This window comes from Pleurodeles waltl, chromosome 5 (genome assembly GCF_031143425.1).
Source record: "Pleurodeles waltl isolate 20211129_DDA chromosome 5, aPleWal1.hap1.20221129, whole genome shotgun sequence".
NCBI lineage: Eukaryota > Metazoa > Chordata > Amphibia > Caudata > Salamandridae > Pleurodeles > Pleurodeles waltl.
Window position 1 is genome coordinate 865,872,741 of NC_090444.1, and position 21,981 is coordinate 865,894,721.

A 21,981-nucleotide genomic window follows, 5' to 3' on the forward strand; every position below is an offset into this window, starting at 1 on the left:
AGGTTGGGGAAGACTGAAATCCCGAACCTGCATAGATGAGCTGCCACCACTGCGATCACTTTGGTGAACACCTGAGGGGCACTGGTGAGACCGAAGGGGAGCATGGTAAACTGAAAGTGCTTGTGGCCCACCTTGAACCGCATTAACGGCTGTGGGCGGGCAGGATGTGGATGTGAAAATACGTATCCTGGAAGTCCAACGCTACCATCCAGTCTCCTTGGTCTAAGGCAGACAAGACCTGAGCAAGAGTGAGCATCTTGAATTTCTCGTTATTGAGGAAGAGATTGACGTCCCTTAAATCCAAGATAGGGCGAAGGCCCTTGTCCTTTTTGGGAATCGGAAAGTAGCGGGAATAATAACCACTGCCTACTTCTGACATCAGGACCCTTTGCCTATGGCTCCCTTGGCTAAACGAGCCGTAACTTCCCCGTGGAGTAAGATCAAATGATCTTCCATCAGCCGTTCTTTTACTGGAGGGCTAGAGGGAGGGAAAGACTGGAAGGGGAGGGACTAACCCTTCTGTATGATTTGCAAGACCCATTTATCCGAAGTTATGGACTGCCAGTGAGGGAGATGAAATTGAATCCTCCCTCCAACTGGACGGACATGGTCTTGCAGAACAATATTAGGAGGGCTTGGGTGCTGCAGAAGAGGGGGGCTGGGTGGTGGCCGACCCCTGGCCAGACCCTCTGGGTCTGACAGTACCACAACCTCGTCCTTGCACGGGATGCTGTGAAGCTGGAGGATGGTGGCTAACCTTTGGCCGGCGTGGTACTGCACCGCTTCCGAAGCCTTGAAAGGGGCGATAGGCAGACTGCTGGAGAGCCTACACTGGGAGGCCAAAGGAAGGATCTGGCCGTACCTCGAGAATCCTTGAACCTCTCAAGCAAAGAGTCTGCCTTCTCACCAAAAAGGCGAGAGTCATCGAAAGGCATGTCCATCAAGCTCGACTGGACATCCCCCGAAAAGCCAGTGGAACGTAGCCAGGCATGGGTCAAAGGGCCACCATCGATTAAATAGCTCTGTCCAGCGAGTCGGTCATGTCCAAACCACAGCTGATGGTAAACTTGGCTGCATCTCTCCCATCCTTCACAGCCTGGGTGAGAGTGTCCCATACGCCCTCCGGGACATGGGGCAGCACTTGTGCCCCCGTATCCTATATAGTATGAGAAAACGGACCAATTGGCAAGAGATGTTTACCGACCTCAATGCCAGGCTGTAGGAAGAAAACAACTTCTTTCCAAGTTGGTCCAGCCTCTTGGATTCCCTATCCGGAGGGGCGGAAGGGAGAGGCACCACAGGAAGTTGAGGCTTGGACCACCAAGCTCTCTGGGGTGGGGTGTTGGGTGAGGAAACTGGGGTTGCTTGGAGCTGGTCTATGGCGGCGGCCAATTGCCCTATTCACAGGAGCACCTGTGCTGGGTTTGGACCATGTTCCCAGAAGGACATCTGTGAGGGCTTCATTGAAGGGTAACATCGGTTCCGATGTAGCAGCCTCTGGCTGAAGCACTTCCATTAGGAGATTAGTCCTGACTAGAACCGTAGGTCCAAGATCTCAGCTGCTCTACGCACCACCATGGCATAAGATGCACCCTCCTCCGTAGCCACAGTGGGAGGAGAGAGCATGCCAGCATCAGGAGAAGTATCCAGTCCACTGGCTTCCCCTAGATCCTCATACTAGTCCTGTTTATACTCCAATCCATATTCTAAAGGGTCCTCAGACCCATCCCACTCCTCTCCTGTGCCTTGCTGTTCTGAATAAGCCTCAGGCACTGATCTGGGCCTAATCGGCGATGTCGAATTCAGAATTGGTGTCTTATGTTGTCGTTCCGGATCGAGGATGGGGCTACCACCACCAGTGGGCGCCGGTGGTGGAGGAAGCGTCGACGTTGGGCCCGGCGCTGGAGGAGGTAAACTGTGAGAAATGAGACCGAAGCCGCCGACGTTGAATCCGATTGGACCCCTGCTGACCCCGCGGGGCCCAAAGATCCACCCACAGGTGCAGCCCGCTCAAAAACAAGGCGCATAGCCTCGTAAAAATATTTAATTTGAGCGGGGGTCACTCCGGTTCCGGGAGAGAGGGGGAGACGCGGAGTCGGCCCTGGTGCTCGTAACGTCTACGTTCCCTAGACGCCTCGTCAGCCGACAGGTGTAGCAAAGTCGAAGTACGCATGGACTTCTTCTTTTTGTGCCTCTTACCTGAATGCCCCGAAGACCTCGAATGCGAGGAAGATGACTTGGGGCTCCTGGCGCGACCTCCTCCTAGAGCGGGACTGTGACGTCCTCAGAGTCGCGCTAATGGAAGACAGCTGCCGGGCCCGCAAGAAGTTTGAGAGATCTCTCTCCCAAGGCCTTCAGAGCCATGGGCCGACAGTCGGAACACAACTTCGAATCGTGGTCCTTCTCAAGGCACCAGAGACAAACCTGGTATGGATCCGTGACCAACATGGTGCGATGACATGCACCACATGGTTTAAATCCAGTCTTTCTCGAAGACATAGCTCAGACAATCAAAAAATCCTCGACAAAAACGTCGAAAAAAGGATAGCTCTTTCTGGACCTGCACTTAACCGGCATGGACATATGCACGCCGGAGTGGTGCCTATAGAGAAGACCATGACGTCACAGGAGGCTCCAACAATGCTGACGACGCCACTCTGAGCCGGACGATGCTCGTGGATCCGAGCGAAGCCACCTGATGGCGCTCGCAGAGTACTGCTCAGCAGAAAAATTCTGGATTCGAAGCTGATGACAGGGAATTCTAAGGTAAGGAATCTGCAGCTAGAAGTCTCTATCAGATTACTGGTATGTTAGTTATCTGAAGAATCATAATACCTGTGAATGAATGATCATATAAAAACATTGCTTTTAAACGTATTTGAATAAAATGTTGAATTGCATATAAGGCATTTGAATACAACTTTACTTATATTAATTAGTATTGTACATGAAAACATTTTAAAAATATGTTTCAGTATATAAAATATTGCATTAAATTAAACAATATAAGCATATATGTGTGTTTATAAAAGGCAAACCAGGATAAATATTGTTTTCTAATTGATAATGCTTGGTGCAAAAGTTAAATATATAAAAAGGAATCCAGTCCTTCCCTTGTATTATGCTATTTTCATGTTTGTTTTGGAAAAACTGGAACCGTTCTTTTTCTTCTCTCATGTCTGGAAAATGAATGGCCATGCTGGTTCCTTTTTCCCAATCTGTGATAGGGTTGTATAATCACCATGGTATCTGGACATTTTTGTTGCTATTCTCTAAGCGTTTAAAAACAAATATTTAATCGAAAAACAACTTTTATCCTTTGATTTGCCAGCAACTCCTGGTGAAGGAAATGTACATAGGCACTGGAACAGATCCTGGGCATCCAGAGTTCCCATCAATGGTGACATTGTTTGTGCCTCTATTCATGTTAAGTCAGGTGTTTCTAGCATCAGAGTTGATGATGACCTCATTGGAGACTTGTCCATTATATGGAGCATACTTCTACTTCTAGTAGAATAACTTGGATGGTACCTCAGATCAGAGGAGAGTAACTAAATTTGGGGATAAATGTGGCAAACCTGTATATTGGCGATTTAATAAGGTGACAGAAACTAGAATGTGCTATGTAGAATCTTGATACGTATCTGTGATGGTTTTGGATGCATTTAAAACTAAAGCCTCTGAGATTGCAGATGTATTTGCAGAATAATTCTAGTCTCTATGTAGAGAGTGGTCCGTGCTGGAATCAGAGTTATTGCTACCTCTGATGCAGGACCTCCTATACCAAAACTTTCAGAGAAGTATTAGACCTTACTTTTTTCAAAACACTTAAGCATCAGTGTAATCTCTGCGATTCAAACTGTCAAAACGCTTTTCATAAATAGTTTTCCGACTGAGTTCTTTAAACATTTTTGCTCCCTAATCTCAGCTCACCTGTTGGCTGTGATGGAGGAGGCTCGGGTGAGGAGGGCATTGACTACTTATTTGTAATCAATCACAATATCCTTTGAACCCAAACTGGGCAGTGCCACTCATACTGTCCAGTCTTATTAATTAGCTTTGAAATAAATAAGCTAAGTAAAGTACTTCCAAATAGACGCCAAAATGTAATTGATACACAGGTGTACAAAGAAAGAATAGCTTTATGCCTAATAGGGGGGGCTGTAGACATTGCATTAGAAGTGTGCAGACACCATGAGCCCTTATAAATGAGTTTCCAGGACCATACACACTGATGCTCATGGATTTTGAGAAGACATTTGATTCAATAGATTGTTCCAAGTACTTCACAATGTTAACTTTGGCCCACAATTCTTTCATCTGTTAAATTATTTTGTGAACACTCTAGGGCAAGAATGCAGATCAATGGGGCTCTCTCATTTTCTTTTGAGATTGAGCGTCGTGCCAGGCAGGGATACTCAGCTCTCCTCTAAACTGTTTTCTCTGCCCATCAAACGTTTGCAAGCTTGGGTAAGATGTGATGGACTAGTGCATAGATTTAGATCAGGGGACAATCATATATCCTTTCATGTGGATGATGTACTCCTTTTCATGATCTACACAACATGGTCAGGCTAGAAACTGATGCAGATGATGGACCACTATGTAGGAGGCCTGTGGACTTCAGGTAAACTGAAGTAAGTCTATGCTGATCCCCCCTCAAAGGAGACACTGACTTCTAGGATTTGAGTAAATAGCAGAGTGTGTAGACCACAGATTTCAAATATCTTGTAATCTGCATTACCTTACACTCTGAAAGAAATTTGGAGCTAAACCTAGGGCCCCTATGGCAGGAGATTAAAAAAAGGGTTGAAGCAAGTTGCCCATTAATTGGTTAGGTGCAATTGTTGCCAGGAATTTTGTACATACTTGTGAATTATTCAAATGAATACCTATTCAGTTTCCTAATTGTATATGATCAAACACCAACACATTTCTTTGGGCAAGTAAGTCACCATAGGTCGCCTTTGACAAGTGTACCCAGTCTGCTTTTGAAAGTTATTGAGAATGGCAGACATGTATTTAACATGGGGCACCCCAATTGATTGTGGTAAATGACTAGATATTTGGAAATGTGCAAGACCCAGCATTTCACGCAAAACAATAACTATTGGAAGAAATAGGTATAATTAATCCTCTGTGGAACATCCTGATCCCCCAGAACCCTTTGGAAGGAAAAAAACAGACAGAGCTTTGCCATTCTGCAGGAATAATTTAAACAATTCAAAATAAATGTTCAGGTACCTCTGGTTTAGGCACAGTGGGAGAAGGGACATAGATCCTTTGGACCATGCAGACTGGAGAGATGAACTGTTAGGGCCCTTTGAGTTAGCAATGTCAGCAAGGCTACTTTACTCCACAACAGCTCTGGAAATGGCTTAGTTGCACTTGTCCGGGAGAACCAGATGGAGGGCAAACTGGGAATTTATTATGATATGATCATGTTGTCACACACTATCTGCTAAACCTGGGATTGCCTATCCTATTCCCACCTAAACTGCTATAGCTTCGAATGATTGGAGAAATAGGGGTTTTAAGGGTTGAGCAGTATATTGAGTACAGTCCCTGGTAGGCCTGGGCTCACTCCTCAATAAAAGAGTTCTAGCTGGATGCTGCAGTCTGTGACAGCCATCAAGTAGATGTGTCAACAGGCTGAAGAAAAAATGAGGGGTATGGTGGGATCACTTTTAATTGTACAGAATGCTGTAGTAATAAACTATCATGTCGTTAATTTTCAACTACGTAAGTAATTCATATTTTGAGGAACGCTTCTTCTCTATATCGCAAGAATTTGGTTTAAATACAACTGGGGGAATTGTTTGTTGTTGAAAATTTGTAAAAAGAATGTATAAGAAAATGAATATTAGGAAAATGCAGGTCTAATTCTTGTAAGATTACAAATCCATGATTAATGTATTTCATTTTCAGGTGCTGTGATTTCCACTAGTTCGCCTATACCATTTTGGGTTACAACAGAGGAAAACGACTGTCTGAAGGGTTCTCAGGATTCTGACAGACTGGAAAGCAGTGGTAATCTGAGCCCAGGTTAGACAATAGAAGAGTTGGATTTTTTGTGAAGTGTACTGTCCTGTGAACAGTGGGGGCTCTTCTCTCATAAATACCAAAAGCACACATAGGCTGCTTTGGTGACATTTGTTGTTTTGGCATTTTGGTATTTATATTTAATTTGACCAAAAAGGATATACCTGGGCTACAAAAATTAAATTGACAGTGTAAACCATTTTAGGGGGTATGTGAGGAAAACAGAATGGTGTGGAAAAATACAAAACAGGTCTGCACGTAAAAGGCCTAGAGGACAGTCCAGGTACAGAGGCGTTGCTGGGCATGCTAGGCTATGCAACTGTGGATCTTCGTTTAAGAGGAGGTGGATCTTGATGGATAGTTTCACGGTGTGCAGGGAGATAGCACTCTTTAGTTTCAGGGAATATTATTCTAGTGGCTGGGTTGCAGATGGGCAAAGCACCGGGGTCTTGAGTTGATACAGGTTTGTTACATATTGATAGCTTGTGAGGGAAAAGGATGCTTCTCATGGAAAAAGAGATAGTATGAATCTAGCACTGGGATAGTTATGAGTTACAGAATGAAAGCAGACAGAAACTTAAAATACGCCCCACTTTGAAACGCAGCTCTGATGGGACCAAGCAAGTGAGCCCAACTATCGCTATAAGAGGTCCCTTGTCTCTTCCATCCAAGCATATATTCATTTATTCTTTCACCCTTCCATACACTATCTAAAATCCACTCTCAGATATGCATTGTTTTACCTTTACGGTCTGTCATCCATATATTTTTTTTTATCCATTGTTTAGTCTTTCACCATTCTATCTAGCCAGTGACAATTCCATCCACCCACCTATCCTGTCACACATCCAGCATCTACGCATGCATCCATCCATATATCTATCCATACCTCCTTTGTTTCACTTTGCTATTCATCATTAAAGCCTTTCATCCATCAACTGATTCTTGTGTCCATCCATCCTCTCAGATTTCCATTTACTGTGTCAACACATCCTCTGATTTAAATTTGTTCTGCATTGTAGGAAGTTGGCTCTGTATGTACTATTTTAAAGTAAGAAATAGCATGCACAGAGTCCAAGGGTTCCCCTTAGAGGTAAGATAGTGGCAAAAAGAGATAATTCGAATGCTCTATTTTGTGGTAGTGTGGTCGAGCAGTAGGCTTATCAGAGGGTAGTTCAGGGAGAAGCTCAGGACCATCAGCTCTGCCCTGGGCACCATCGTAGGGGTGCTGAAGGACATACAGCAGACCTTGAGGGACACTGTGGCACTCCAAGGGGCCCCTGACACTAGCCAGGACGATGAACTGCCCACCACCTCCGCCGGCGCTAGTGGACAGGACGCCCCGCCACAGGACCAACACACCAGCACCCCAGCCCCTGCAGACGGACAACCACCACGCAAGCGGTCCCTGAGATCCAGGAACAGGACAGAGCAAGATGGCAAGACCCACGCCAGGAAATGAGACCACCCTGATTGTCCTCCCACTGTCCCACTTTGTTACCCTGTCCATACTTAAACTGCCCCAGCTCCACTTCCTATGCCCAGATGGGCAGTGCATCTGTGAGACTAATAGACTGGACTCTGCCATGGACATTCCTCCACCATCACCCATCCTCATTTTACAACCCCCTCCCATTTCTGAGCACTTAAATAAACACTCTTGAAACACAAAACAATCTGGAGTCAGTCTGTGATTTAGTAAAAATGTATAATCAATGACAGTGTCATAATGGGTGTACCACTGTAAAGCTAACATACCTATGTCACACATCACAAGCCCTTGAAGGATGCAAGCAGTTGACACGTAGGTAACCACACCTGTGAAATCGTAATGGAAGGGTACAACTCAGTTACCAAATAGTGATTTAAATCAAAAAACAGGATAGAGGTAGACGTGTGAAAGTTAATGTAATGCTAAAAATAAAAATGTTCTCACCTGTGTGTCACTGGAAATATTGCTGTATGAGTGACTCCCTGTTGTCGTTGTCTTCGTCATCAGCTTCATCCTCATCACTGTCCACAGGCTCCACAGCTGCTACAAAACCGTCATCGGGATCATCCTCCTGCAGAAAAGGCACCTGGCGTCGCAAAGCCAAATTATGAAGCATGGAGCAGGCGATGATGATGTCGCACACCTTTTTCGGTGAGTAGAATAGGGATCCACCTGTCATATGGAGGCACCTGAACCTGGCCTTCAGGAGGTCGAAGGTGCGTTCGATCACCCTCCTAGTCTGCCCATGGGCCTCATTGTACCGTTCCTCTGCCCTGGTCCTGGGATTCCTCACTGGGTTCAATAGCCAGGACAGGTTGGGATAACCAGAGTCCCCCAATAGCCATACACGGTGCCTCTGGCGTTGACCCATCATATCAGGGATGCTGCTATTCCGCAGGATGTAGGCGTCATGCACTGAACCAGGGAACATAGCATTTACCTGCGAGATGTACTGGTCTGCCAAACAGACCATCTGGACATTCATCGAATGATAACTCTTCCGGTTCCTGTACACCTGTTCACTCCTGTGGGGGGGGACCAGAGCTACCTGGGTCCCATCAATAGCACCTATGACGTTGGGGATATGTCCAAGGGCATAGAAGTCACCTTTCACTGTAGGCAAATCCTGCACCTCAAGGAAAATGATGTATCTCCTTACGTGTTTCAGCAAGGCAGACAACACTCTGGACAACACGTTGGAAAACATAGGCTGTGACATCCCTGATGCCTTGCCACAGTTGTTTGAAGGAAATGGAGCACTGACAGCACCTGCACGTCAGGGGGATTCCAGTCGGATGGCGGATTGGTGACTTCAGGTCTGGCTCTAACTGGGTACATAGTTCCTGGATTGTGGCACGGTCAAACCGGTAGGTTACGATGACATGTCTCTCTTCCATTGTCAACAGGTCCACCAGCGGTCTGTACACCGGAGGATTCCGCCATCTCCTCATATGTCCCAGCAGACGGTGCCTACGAAGGACAACAGCGAAGAACCAGTCATTATTCCTCCAGGTATGTACCCAGAGTCACACACAAGACTACACCACTCACAAAACCCTTCCTGTATGTGTGTTAAGTGTAGGCCTAGCTATATGTGACGCAGTAGTAAATGAAGCCATGTGGGCCCCTGAAATGGCGGCTGCCTTACCTCTAAAGTGGGACAATGGGACTGTGGGGTAACTGCGCTGGCGTTGCACACCGTTGCGGTAGGCGGTCGTAGATCGCAGCGCAGTGCTGCATTGGTTAACATTGGACCCTATGGGTCCCAGGAGCCAATGAACAGGTGCGCTGGCGGTGATGATGCGCACCGCCGCGGACGTCACCGCCATTTTCTATCTGTTCAATCACTAGATACCTGACCTTCGACAGGAGAGGACCTACACTACAAGTGCTTCTGTGACCTCGGTCTGGAAGCGACGATGGCTGCTGCGTCTGGGGAAAGGGCCCCTGCCTTCACTGCACAGAAGTTGGAGAAACTAGTAGACGGGGTCCTCCCCCAGTACACGCTACTCTACGGTCCTCCAGACCAACAGGTTAGTACACAGGGAGCACGTTGTATGGGCTAGGCCTGGGTGGAGAGGGCTGGTTGGAAGAGGGAAGGGGGCAGAGTTCATAGAACGTTAATGCATGTGAATGAATGGGCAAATGGCCAGAGTAGGGAGGGGGCCACTCACAACGACGGTGCAGTTGGTAATGACTGTTCCTCTTCCCTTGTGCATGTCATGTAGGTCAGCGCCCATCAGAAGAGGGACATCTGGCGTGCCATCGCCAAGGAGGTCCGGACCCTGGGGGCCCACCAGAGACGGGGCACCCACTGCCGGAAGAGATGGGAGGACATTCGCCGCTGCAGCAAGAAGACGGTGGAGGCTCAGCTGGGGATGGACTCCCAACGTTGGAGGGGTGCCCGTCGCACCATGACCCCCCTGATGTTCTGGATCCTGGCGGTGGCCTACCCGGATTTGGATGGGCGCTTGAGGGCATCACAGCAGACACAAGGCGGTGAGTACACTCTCATTCTGCGGACTTTGCTTGCAGTGGAGGTGTCTGGGTGGGGGAGGTGGGGTGTGGGTGTCCCTAGGCCAGGGCGAGTTAGGTAGGCAAGGCCCCTCCGTAATGTAGGCCATGTGGCACTCTACCCCACCTCAGCAGAGTGCCATGTCGAGGTATAGTTGCCCTTGTGGCATCCATGTGCGCAGATGTCCATCATTGCCATATAGGCCATATCCCAGAAATTGCATGTGCAGAGGGCAGGAGCACGGCGTAATACAGGGGGCAGCTGCGTTTGTGTTGTCTGCCAATGGTAGCGGTATGCCATGCACTAAAACTCTCTTTCTTCTGTCTCCCCCCTTTTTCGCTCTCCCTTTCCTTTTGTACATCAGCATCAACAGGCGGAGGTACAGTGGCACCGGAGCACGAGGGAGCTGCATCCCACATGGCCATGGAGGGCCACACCACGGACTCTGAATGCACCAGTGGGACGGAGGGCGAGGAGAGCTTCACGTCGGCCACCGGATCACCAAGCAGCGACACGGACTCGTTCGACGATGTGGGCTCCCTTGTGGTGGCGGCACCATCTGTGCCCCCCACCTCTACAGGTACAGCCACCACCTCCCCTACCAGGACCGCCCTCCCAGCAGCCCCTCAGCCTTTGCCCCGTGCCCGCTCACGCAGGAGAGTGGGCATCACCTTCGCCCCAGGCACCTCAGGCCCTGCCCCAGTCACCCTTGCTGCCCTCAGTGAGGAGGCCGTTGACCTCCTCAGGTCACTCACTGTTGGGCTGTCTACCATTGTGAATGCCATCCAGGGTGTAGAACGAGAGTTGCAACACAGTAATGCATTCCTGGAGGGCATTCATTCTGGTCAGGCTGTCCTTCAGCGAACCCTGCAATCTCTGGCCTCAGCACTGATGGCAGCCATTGTCCCTGTGTCTAGCCTCCCCCCTCCAACTTCTTCCACCCAGACCCAATCTCCTGTACCTCAGCCCATCTGAAGCACACTTACAGACCAGCATGCACACAAGTAGCTCAAGCAAACATAGGCACCACACACACCACAGGCACTCATGCAAGACTCACCCACATACAGACACAACAACATCAACTGCCTCTACTTTGTCCCCCTCCTCCTCTTCTCCCTCCTCCCTCCCAGTCTCGTCTACACACACACCTGCATGCACCACATCTACAGGCACCATGAATCGCACCAGGACACCCAGCACCACAAGCCGCTCACCTGCACTCACCACCTCCACTGCCATTTACATGTCCCCTGTGTCCTCTCCCAGTGTGTCTGTGACGCCCCCTCCCAAAGTACACAAACGCCGGCAATCACTCACCCAACATCCATCCACCTCACGACAGCCTCCAGTACCCGCACCTGCACCCAAAACAGCTAAAGTGACACCTCCGACAACCACCTCCTCTTCCTCCACTCCCAGACCCCCTCCATCTACCCATCCCAGTGTTCGTCAGAAACTGTCCCTCTGTAAAGTTGACCTTTTTGCCCCCCCCCCTCCAATTCATCAGTCCCGTCGTAGCGCCTCAGCCAAAAAGCCTCCAATACCAGTGGTGCCTGTTCAAGGTTTTTGGAGTGCACCGGCCACCAGGGCAGGCAGTAGGACCCGGAGCCAAGGCACTGGCAGCCCACCCCCTGTAAAGGCTCTAAAATTGGAGAGTGAACGACAGGACCGTGTTAAGACTCCTGGTGGGAAAACAATTGACATGGGTTCCAAGGGGATTGGAGAGTCAGCTGTGACTCCACCAAAGGTGGGGAAGGGCCAGAGGAAGTCTCCCCAACCTGTTGTGAGTGTCATGGCGGAGAAGTGCGCCATCATTTCCGGCGGTCAAGACACAACCGCCAGCACCGTCGTTACTGGTCCAGAGACCACCGCCAGAGTCACAGCCCAGGAGAGCCCAAGTATCGTCACTGGTCAGGAGACCACCGCCGGAGTCAGTGCCCAGGAGGGCCCAAGTATCGTCACTGGTCAGGAGACCACCGCCGGAGTCAGTGCCCAGGAGGGCCCAAGTATCATCACTGGTCAGAAGACCACCGCCAGAGTCACAGCCCAGGAGGGCACAAGTATCGTCACTGGTCGGGAGACCACCGCCAGAGTCAGTGCCCAGGAGGTTCCCGACTGCCAGAGCCCCGCTGGGCAATGATGAAACGTCATGCCACACACCAATGTCCAGTGTAGAGAACGTCATGTCACACACCAATGTCCAGTGTAGAGAACATCATGCCACACACCAATGTCCAGTGTAGAAGACGTCATGCCACACACCAATGTCCTTATCAGAACCGCCATGTCAAAGCACCGCTGAACAGGGCAAAGACCGCCATGGCAAAGCACCGCTGAACAGTCCTGAACCGCCATGTCAAAGCACCGCTGAACAGGGCAAAGACTGCCATGGCAAAGCACTGCTGAACAGTCCTGAACCGCCATGGTAAAGCACCGCTGAACCGGGCAAAGACCGCCATGTCAAAGCACCGCTGAACAGGGCAAAGACCGCCATGGCAAAGCACCGCTGAACAGGGCAATGCACCGGGTAGGAATGAATGGATCGCCACATCAGGCATCCTTATCCCATGTGCAGCTGGGACAGTGACAGGACACGACCTTTCACGGGGAGACTCATCCAGTCTGGGCACCAGTCCCCCCCAGTACCAGTAGAGACCTGCATCAACTTGAGAGACTGTGGCTTTGCACTCCCCAGGATGGCACAGTGGGCAAAACACCCACTGTATAGACTTGAGAGACTGTGGCTTTGCACTCCCCAGGATGGCACAGTGGGCAAAACACCCACTGTATTGACTTGAGAGACTGTGGCTTTGCACTCCCCAGGATGGCACAGTGGGCAAACCACCCACTGTATTGACTTGAGAGACTGTGGCTTTGCTCTCCCCAGGATGGCAAGGTGGGCAACCCACCCACTGTATAGACTTGAGAGACTGTGGCTTTGCACTCCCCAGGATGGCATAAATGGGCATGGAGCCCCATCGTGGATCTGGCTTTGCAGTCACCGGCTGAGGTGACCCCCTTCCCTTCCCCCTGAGGTCCCTGTAGTATTTCTATCTGATGCCCCGGCAGTGTTCTCTCCGATTGTGGTCAGGTATCGTTTGTGGGCCTCGCCCATGTATTTTTGGACTGATGGTGCACGGACATTGTTATGTACATATCTGCACTACTTCTCGTATTGTATATAATTATGACTGATTTTCAAATATATATCTGTATATTTTTGTATGACATGCATATTGGCACATTACAATGTTTGACCGATTTTCACTTTGTGTTTTCATTCTTCCGGGGGGATTGTGGGTTGTTACTGTGATTTTTTGTGAATGCATTGGTGTGTATGTTGTAATATGCAAGGGTGGGGGTGGGGGTGTTTGGTGGGTGTCCCCCTAACTTTTGCCTCCCCCCTCCCCCGTGTTGTAGGTGCAGTACTCACCGTTGTCTTCGGCGCCTACGTAGCTGTTGGTCATAGAGGAGCAGAAAGACAAGGGCAGGGAGTATTTGGAGTTCCGGCTCCATGGATTCCTCGTTCCTCGTGGGATATGTTCAGGTGAGCGTTTTCCCATAGCAAAAGCTGTTTCCGCCGTGTTTTTATCCACAGTGAATCCGCCCCGGAAAAGGTGGCGGATTGGTGGGTTGTAATACTGTGGGCGGTACATTGTCTCCCGCCTGTCTGTTGGCGATGACCGCCGCGCTGCTTGTCTGTACTGCCGTGGCGGGCGAAGTGTTAAAGTGGCTGTCTTTGTTGGCGGTTTCCGCCAGGGTCATAATTCACTTTTTTTGCCCGCCGGCCTGTTTGCGGTATTTCCGCTGCTTGAACACCGTCCGCCAGGGTTGTAATGACCCCCATTGTCACTAAAATAACGTACCTTTATTTTTAGTAACTCTGAGTATTGTGTTTTCTTGTAATATTCTGTTATATGATATAAATGGTATAGTAGAAGCTTTGCATGTCTCCTAGTTGAGCCTAAGCTGCTTTGCCATAGCTACCTCTATCAGCCTAAGCTGCTAGAAACACCTCTATTCTACTAATAAGGGATAACTGGACCTGGCAGAAGGTGTAGGTACCACAAGGTACCCACTATAAGTCAGGCCAGCCTCCTACAACACTCACATAGGAAAACTTACAAACCCTATTAAGGGACCACGTCCACAAAGACAACACAATACCCTTTCACCAACAGAGTTTGGCCTCACAACACAAAATGAACACGACCACATGGTGGGGCTTGGCACCCCAACCATTATGGTCGTTCATTTAAAATAAAAAAAATCACAAAAAAGAGAGAGAGACAGCTTCAATGGAGGAGACTGATCTTGACCAGATGATGGGGCGTGCCAGTCAGCTCCTACCAGGGAGACAGATCCCGACACCATGATGGGGCTGGTGACTCTTGAAGAGGCCTGACAATGACCTCAAAATGTTCCACACAGGGCCGGCTGTGGTTTGGCTGCAACATTCAAATATGCCACATAAGGTGGTGGGACGCCAACCCTCCATCACATGAAAAGAAAAAGGAAAAATAAGAAAATATATGTGTGTGTGTGTGTGTGTGTGTATTATTATATAGATATATATATATAACACACACACACACAGTGAACGATCATCACCTCAAAGCATGCACATGGCAAAGCTTACTGAGGACCATACTGTAGGGGTCCCTCACAGTATCTGGCCCTCCGACCAGGTCCTGCTGCGCATCATACTCTATTCCTGCCAATACAATGCAAACTCACCTCTATCAGGTTATTTTACATTACACCACTTATCCAACTACATAAAGTCAAAAAAGAAAGGTTACAAGGTGCACCTTTCTAATTATACTGCAAGGTAACAAATGCATGCAGAGCACGTTGTTGACAGAACATGTTCAATAGTTACTGTATCTCACCTTTGCCCATTATCAGCTGGGTAATCCAGTCAAGTAAAGGCATACATTCACTTGCTGCAAAAGGGAACTCATCACAAATGGTGTGGTCCAAACCCCCCTGTGCACAGTATAGATTAAAGGTAACCATTACACAGTTAACGGTTGTTACTGTTTCATGGCCTTCACACACCGCATGAACCATTTTTCAAATTCACTTATGCTGGCCCAGGAACCAGTTGAACATACATAAATACAGTGCACATTGGTACTTAGAAAATATCCAAGTCACACTATAACCAGAACAAGAGGTGCATCCCACACAGCTTTGTGGAGCATGCATCATGATCAAAGAACTCAGGGGCCTATGGAGTTCCACAGAAGAAGTAAAGCACATACACCTACTACAACTCAAGATGATCTTCCTAACACTAAAAAACTTCCAAACTCACATAAGGGTCAGAACAGTGGGGTCCAAAACAGGCTTGGGGCTATTCGTTACACAAGGTGTAAACAAATTCACAAGAAATATACATAGGTCGATAGCTCTATATGTACATATAGACATTTGTTATATATACGTATGTTGTACATTTTGGGGAATATTTATATATCTAGGTGTGTGTGTGTGTGTGTATATATGTTCGGTGGCATGTGTAGCTGCAGATCGCCATCTAGTGTTGGCCTCGGAGTGTTACAAGTTGTTTTTCTTCGAAGAAGTCTTTTTTTTTTTTTGAACCACGGGATCGAGTGACTCCTCCTCTTGGTGATAGTGCGCATGGGCATCGACTCCTTTGTTAGATTGTTTTCTTTCCGCCGTCGGGGTTCGGGCGTGTTTCCTGTTGCTCCGAGACTTTCAATTCAGAAACTTTATATTAGCTTTATTCTACCGTCGGTATTGTTTAGACCGTGTTTACATCTGCAATCGATCCAATAATACCGTCAAGATCAAGAAAACACCCTTTCGGGCACTTGCGCCTTTCTTGGGCCTGATCAGGCCTATCTCGCCATAGCCTGATCGGCCTCCATTCCGATTTTGTCCTCGATGCCACACGAAATTCCCTTACATTAATCAGCACGTGGTATGTAATCTTTGCCTTTCCCCAGAACATCGAGAGGAAGATTGTGAAACCTGTCGGTCGGTTCGGTCGAAAAAGACACTGCGTGACCGGAGATCAAGAAGACTCGAAATGGCATTGAAAAATATACAGAGTCCAGTGACACCCTAGAGGAGGATCAGGCACAGACGGCTGTTTCGATTCAGGACACTGACTCCGAAGCAGAATCAGAGGAAGACAGCAAGCCTATCACAGCAGCTCAGAAAGTGAGTACACCTGCCCCTACGCCCACTTCCAAGAAATCCATTAAGGCCTTGGGTGTACCACTGCTGGAAAGCCATGGTCTCACCTGAAAGAAATTTGTCGGCAACCTGATTCGTCGCCTAAAAATGCCAATTCCCCCCATCAACAGGCGATGCCTGTTTCGGTGCCGGAGTCGAGCAAAAAGATAAAAAGCTCCACCTCCGAGCCGATGTCTACACTGTTCAGAGTCGAAAATACAGCATCCGGCTTCGGATCCGAAACCTCGGCTGCTATCTTTCGGACCAAAAAAACAAAGTACCGTTTCGGAGCCGAAAACATCCTTCTATACAGAAGAGACAGGACTTACGAGCCGTCTAAAGCATAAAACTACTGAACAATCCTCTAGAGGCATAAAACAATCTGAATATCAATCTGAGGACTCTGATATCCAGCCAATCTTTGAGGTTATGGACAGTAGACAGATAAGGATACATATCCATAAGGAGACAGGAAAAATTATTGCTTCACCTCCTCCACAGACCAAGAGGAATCTCTTGACACTGCTCCACCACCAGGAAAAATATTTAAGAGAAAGGAGAAGCCATCACCTCTCCAGCTCTCTCCACCACATTCGCCACAGCTTTCTTTTTCTCCACCACCTACTACCCCAGCACCACTACCCTCACCATCACACTCCCACACATACTCAGAGGGAGATACAGTGGACCCTTGAGACTTGTATGACTCAGATCCAATACCATCAAATGACCCAGATCTCTATTCTACTAAACCTTCACCACCAGAGGATAGTACAGTTTACACTCAGGTCATATCTAGGGCAGCTGCATACCGTGGGGTTCAGATGCCTGCAGAACCATTGGAGGAGGATTTTCTTTTTAATATATTATCCTCTACCCACTCACACTACCAGTGCTTACCCATCCTGCCTGTTATGCTAAATATATTTAAGGAACCAGTCAAAGCTAGGGTTTTAACCCCAAGAATTGATTTAAAAAAATATAAGCCTGCGCCAACAGACCCAGTCTACATTTCCCAACAAGTGCCAAAAGACTCCATTGTTGTTAGTGCCGCTAGATAAAGGGCTAATAGCCAGACTTCAGGGTATACTCCTCCCCCTGACAAGGAAAGTAGGAAGTTTGATGCTGCGGGTAAAAGGGTAGCCACACAAGCAGCTAACCAATGGCGTATTGCCAGTTCCCAAGCCGTGTTAGCAAGGTATGACAGGGCACACTGGGATGAAATGCAAGAGTTCTTGCAATATCTACCCAAAGAGCACCAGAAGAGAGCGCAACAAATTGTTGAAGAGGGACAAGCAATCACTAATAACCAGATTAGATCTGCCCTTGACGCAGCTGACACTGCAGCTAGAAGTATCAACACTAGCATAACAATCTGAAGACATGCATGGCTAAGATCCTATGGGTTTAAACCAGAAATACAACAGGCAGTGCCTAACATGCCTTTCGATAAACAGCATCTATTCGGACCTGAAGTAGATTCTACTATCAAAGTTCTGAAAGGATTCTGACACTGCAAAAACCACGGGAGCCCTATATACCACACCTTTTCGGGGTTCTTTTCGCAAACAACAATGGTTTAGGGGAGGCTTCAAACCCCAAACTACAGAGGCTTCCACCTCCCATCCCAAACAAAGGCAGCAATATTATCCAAGAGTGTCATTTAGAGGCTGTTACAGAAGCCAAAACTTTAGAACCAGAGGAAAGTTTAATACCTCAAAGAGTGTTACCACTCCCACAAAACAATGACTTCCTCAACATCCCACATGTCTCCTGTGGGAGGAAGACTGCAACAATTCCACTCTCACTGGCAAAACATAACAACAGATCAGTGGGTACTTTCAATTATCAGCAATGGTTATTGCATAGAACTCTTTTCTACTCCACCAAATATTCCCCCTTGCTTTCACAGGCTCTCTCCAGAACACACTGTTCTGCTAAAACAAGAGGTACAATCTCTATTACTAAAAGGAGCAATAGAAATGGTTCCAATATCACAAAAAGGAACAGGAGTATATTCACTATATTTCCTTATACCAAAAAAGGATGGTACTCTTAGACCCATCCTAGATCTCAGACCTCTAAATCTATACATCCTGTCAGAACATTTTCACATGGTCCCTCTACAGGATATACTTCCCCTACTACAGAAACATGATTACTTGACTGCTTTAGAGCTCAGACGCTTACTTCCTTATTCCCATACATCCAGCTCACTGCAAATACTTAAGATTTGTAATAGCAGCCAATTCAAAGTAGTTCCCTTCAGCATAAGAAAAGGTGGCGGAACCGTATTAAGGGACCACGTCCACAAAGACAACACAATACCCTTTCACCAACAGAGTTTGGCCTCACTACACAAAATGAACACAACCACATGGTGGGGCGTGGCACCCCAACCATTATGGTCGTTCACTTAAAAAAAACAATTACAAAAAAAGAGAGAGAGACCGCTTCAATGGAGGAGACTAATCTTGACCAGAAAATGGGGCGTGCCGACCCAAAGACAGTGCCAGTCAGCTCCTAACAAGGAGACAGATCCTGACACCATGATGGGGCTGGCGACTCTTGAAGGGGCCTGACCATGACCTCACAATGTTCCCCACAGGGCCGGCCAGTGGGTTTGGCCGCAACATTCAAATATGCCACATAAGGTGGTGGGAGGCCAACCCTCCATCACATAAAAAGAAAAAGGAAAAATAAGAAAATATATATGTGTGTGTGTGTATGTGTGTGTGTGTGTGTGTGTGTGTATATATATATATATATATATATATATATATAATAAAATACACACACACACAGTGAATGATCATCACCTCAAAGCATGCACATGGCAAAGCTTACTGGGGACCATACAGTAGGGGTCCCTCACAGTATCTGGCCCTCCGACCAGGTCCTGCTGCGCATCATACTCTATTCCTGCCAATACAATGCAAACTCACCTCTATCAGGTTATTTTACATTACACCACTTATCCAACTACATAAAGTCAAAAAAGAAAGGTTACAAGGTGCACCTTTCTAATTATACTGCAAGGTAACAAATGCATGCAGAGCACGTTGTTGACAGAACATGTTCAATAGTTACTGTATCTCACCTTTGCCCATTATCAGCTGGGTAATCCAGTCAAGTAAAGGCATACATTCACTTGCTGCAAAAGGGAACTCATCACAAATGGTGTGGTCCAAACCCCCCTGTGCACAGTATAGATTAAAGGTAACCATTACACAGTTAACGGTTGTTACTGTTTCATGGCCTTCACACACCGCATGAACCATTTTTCAAATTCACTTATGCTGGCCCAGGAACCAGTTGAACATACATAAATACAGTGCACATTGCTACTTAGAAAATATCCAAGTCACACTATAACCAGAACAAGAGGTGCATCCCACACAGCTTTGTGGAGCATGCATCATGATCAAAGAACTCAGGGGCCTATGGAGTTCCACAGAAGAAGTAAAGCACATACACCTACTACAACTCAAGATGATCTTCCTAACACTAAAAAACTTCCAAACTCACATAAGGGTCAGAACAGTGGGGTCCAAAACAGGCTTGGGGCTATTCGTTACACAAGGTGTAAACAAATTCACAAGAAATATACATAGGTCGATAGCTCTATATGTACATATAGACATTTGTTATATATACGTATGTTGTACATTTTGGGGAATATTTATATATCTAGGTGTGTGTGTGTGTGTGTGTGTATATATGTTCGGTGGCATGTGTAACTGCAGATCGCCATCTAGTGTTGGCCTCGGAGTGTTACAAGTTGTTTTTCTTCGAAGAAGTCTTTTTTTTTTTTTGAGCCACGGGATCGAGTGACTCCTCCTCTTGCGCATGGGCATCGACTCCTTTGTTAGATTGTGTTCTTTCCGCCGTCGGGGTTCGGGCGTTTTTCCTGTTGCTCCGAGACTTTCAATTCAGAAACTTTATATTAGCTTTATTCTACCGTCGGTATTGTTTAGACCGTGTTTACATCTGCAATCGATCCAATAATACCGTCAAGATCAAGAAAACGCCCTTTCAGGCACTTGCGCCTTTCTTGGGCCTGATCAGGCCTATCTCGCCATAGCCTGATCGGCCTCCATTCCGATTTTGTCCTCGATGCCACACGAAATTCCCTTACATTAATCAGCACGTGGTATGTAATCTTTGCCTTTCCCCAGAACATCGAGAGGAAGATTGTGAAACCTGTCGGTCGGTTCGGTCGAAAAAGACACTGCGTGACCGGAGATCAAGAAGACTCGAAATGGCATTGAAAAATATACAGAATATATACAGAAATATACAGAGTCCAGTGACACCCTAGAGGAGGATCAGGCACAGACGGCTGTTTCGATTCAGGACACTGACTCCGAAGCAGAATCAGAGGAAGACAGCAAGCCTATCACAGCAGCTCAGAATGTATGTACACCTGCCCCTACGCCCACTTCCAAGAAATCCATTAAGGCCTTGGGTGCACCACTGCTGGAAAGCCATTGTCTCACCTGAAAGAAATTTGTCGGCAACCTGATTCGTCGCCTAAAAATGCCAATTCCCCCCATCAACAGGCGATGCCTGTTTCGGTGCCGGAGTCGAGCAAAAAGATAAAAAGCTCCACCTCCGAGCCGATGTCTACACTGTTCAGAGTCGAAAATACAGCATTCGGCTTCGGATCCGAAACCTCGGCTGCTATCTTTGGGACCAAAAAAACAAAGTACCGTTTCGGAGCCGAAAACATCCTTCTATACAGAAGAGACAGGACTTACGAGCCGTCTAAAGCATAAAACTACTGAACAATCCTCTAGAGGCATAAAACAATCTGAATATCAATCTGAGGACTCTGATATCCAGCCAATCTTTGAGGTTATGGACAGTAGACAGATAAGGATACATATCCATAAGGAGACAGGAAAAATTATTGCTTCACCTCCTCCACAGACCAAGAGGAATCTCTTGACACTGCTCCTCTCCAGCTCTCTCCACCACATTCGCCACAGCTTTCTTTTTCTCCACCACCTACTACCCCAGCACCACTACCCTCACCATCACACTCCCACACATACTCAGAGGGAGATACAGTGGACCCTTGAGACTTGTATGACTCCGATCCTATACCATCAAATGACCCAGATCTCTATTCTACTAAACCTTCACCACCAGAGGATAGTACAGTTTACACTCAGGTCATATCTAGGGCAGCTGCATACCGTGGGGTTCAGATGCCTGCAGAACCATTGGAGGAGGATTTTCTTTTTAATATATTATCCTCTACCCACTCACACTACCAGTGCTTACCCATCCTGCCTGTTATGCTAAATATATTTAAGGAACCAGTCAAAGCTAGGGTTTTAACCCCAAGAATTGATTAAAAAAAATATAAGCCTGCGCCAACAGACCCAGTCTACATTTCCCAACAAGTGCCAAAAGACTCCATTGTTGTTAGTGCCGCTAGATAAAGGGCTAATAGCCAGACTTCAGGGTATACTCCTCCCCCTGACAAGGAAAGTAGGAAGTTTGATGCTGCGGGTAAAAGGGTAGCCACACAAGCAGCTAACCAATGGCGTATTGCCAGTTCCCAAGCCGTGTTAGCAAGGTATGACAGGGCACACTGGGATGAAATGCAAGAGTTCTTGCAATATCTACCCAAAGAGCACCAGAAGAGAGCGCAACAAATTGTTGAAGAGGGACAAGCAATCACTAATAACCAGATTAGATCTGCCCTTGACGC

At 47.4% G+C, this 21,981-nt stretch overlaps 1 protein-coding gene across 4 annotated transcripts in view; it reads left to right on the top strand.

Moving 5' to 3' along the window:
- Positions 1 to 21,981, top strand: part of LOC138296106 (zinc finger protein 583-like) — a 369,595-nt gene that overhangs the window by 120,905 nt on the left and 226,709 nt on the right. For all 4 annotated transcript variants that reach the window (XM_069234962.1, XM_069234961.1, XM_069234963.1 and 1 more), the window contains one exon: positions 5,929 to 6,045. In XM_069234962.1, coding sequence (XP_069091063.1) covers positions 5,929 to 6,045 — 117 coding nt within the window. The remainder of the gene's footprint in view (positions 1 to 5,928; positions 6,046 to 21,981) is intronic.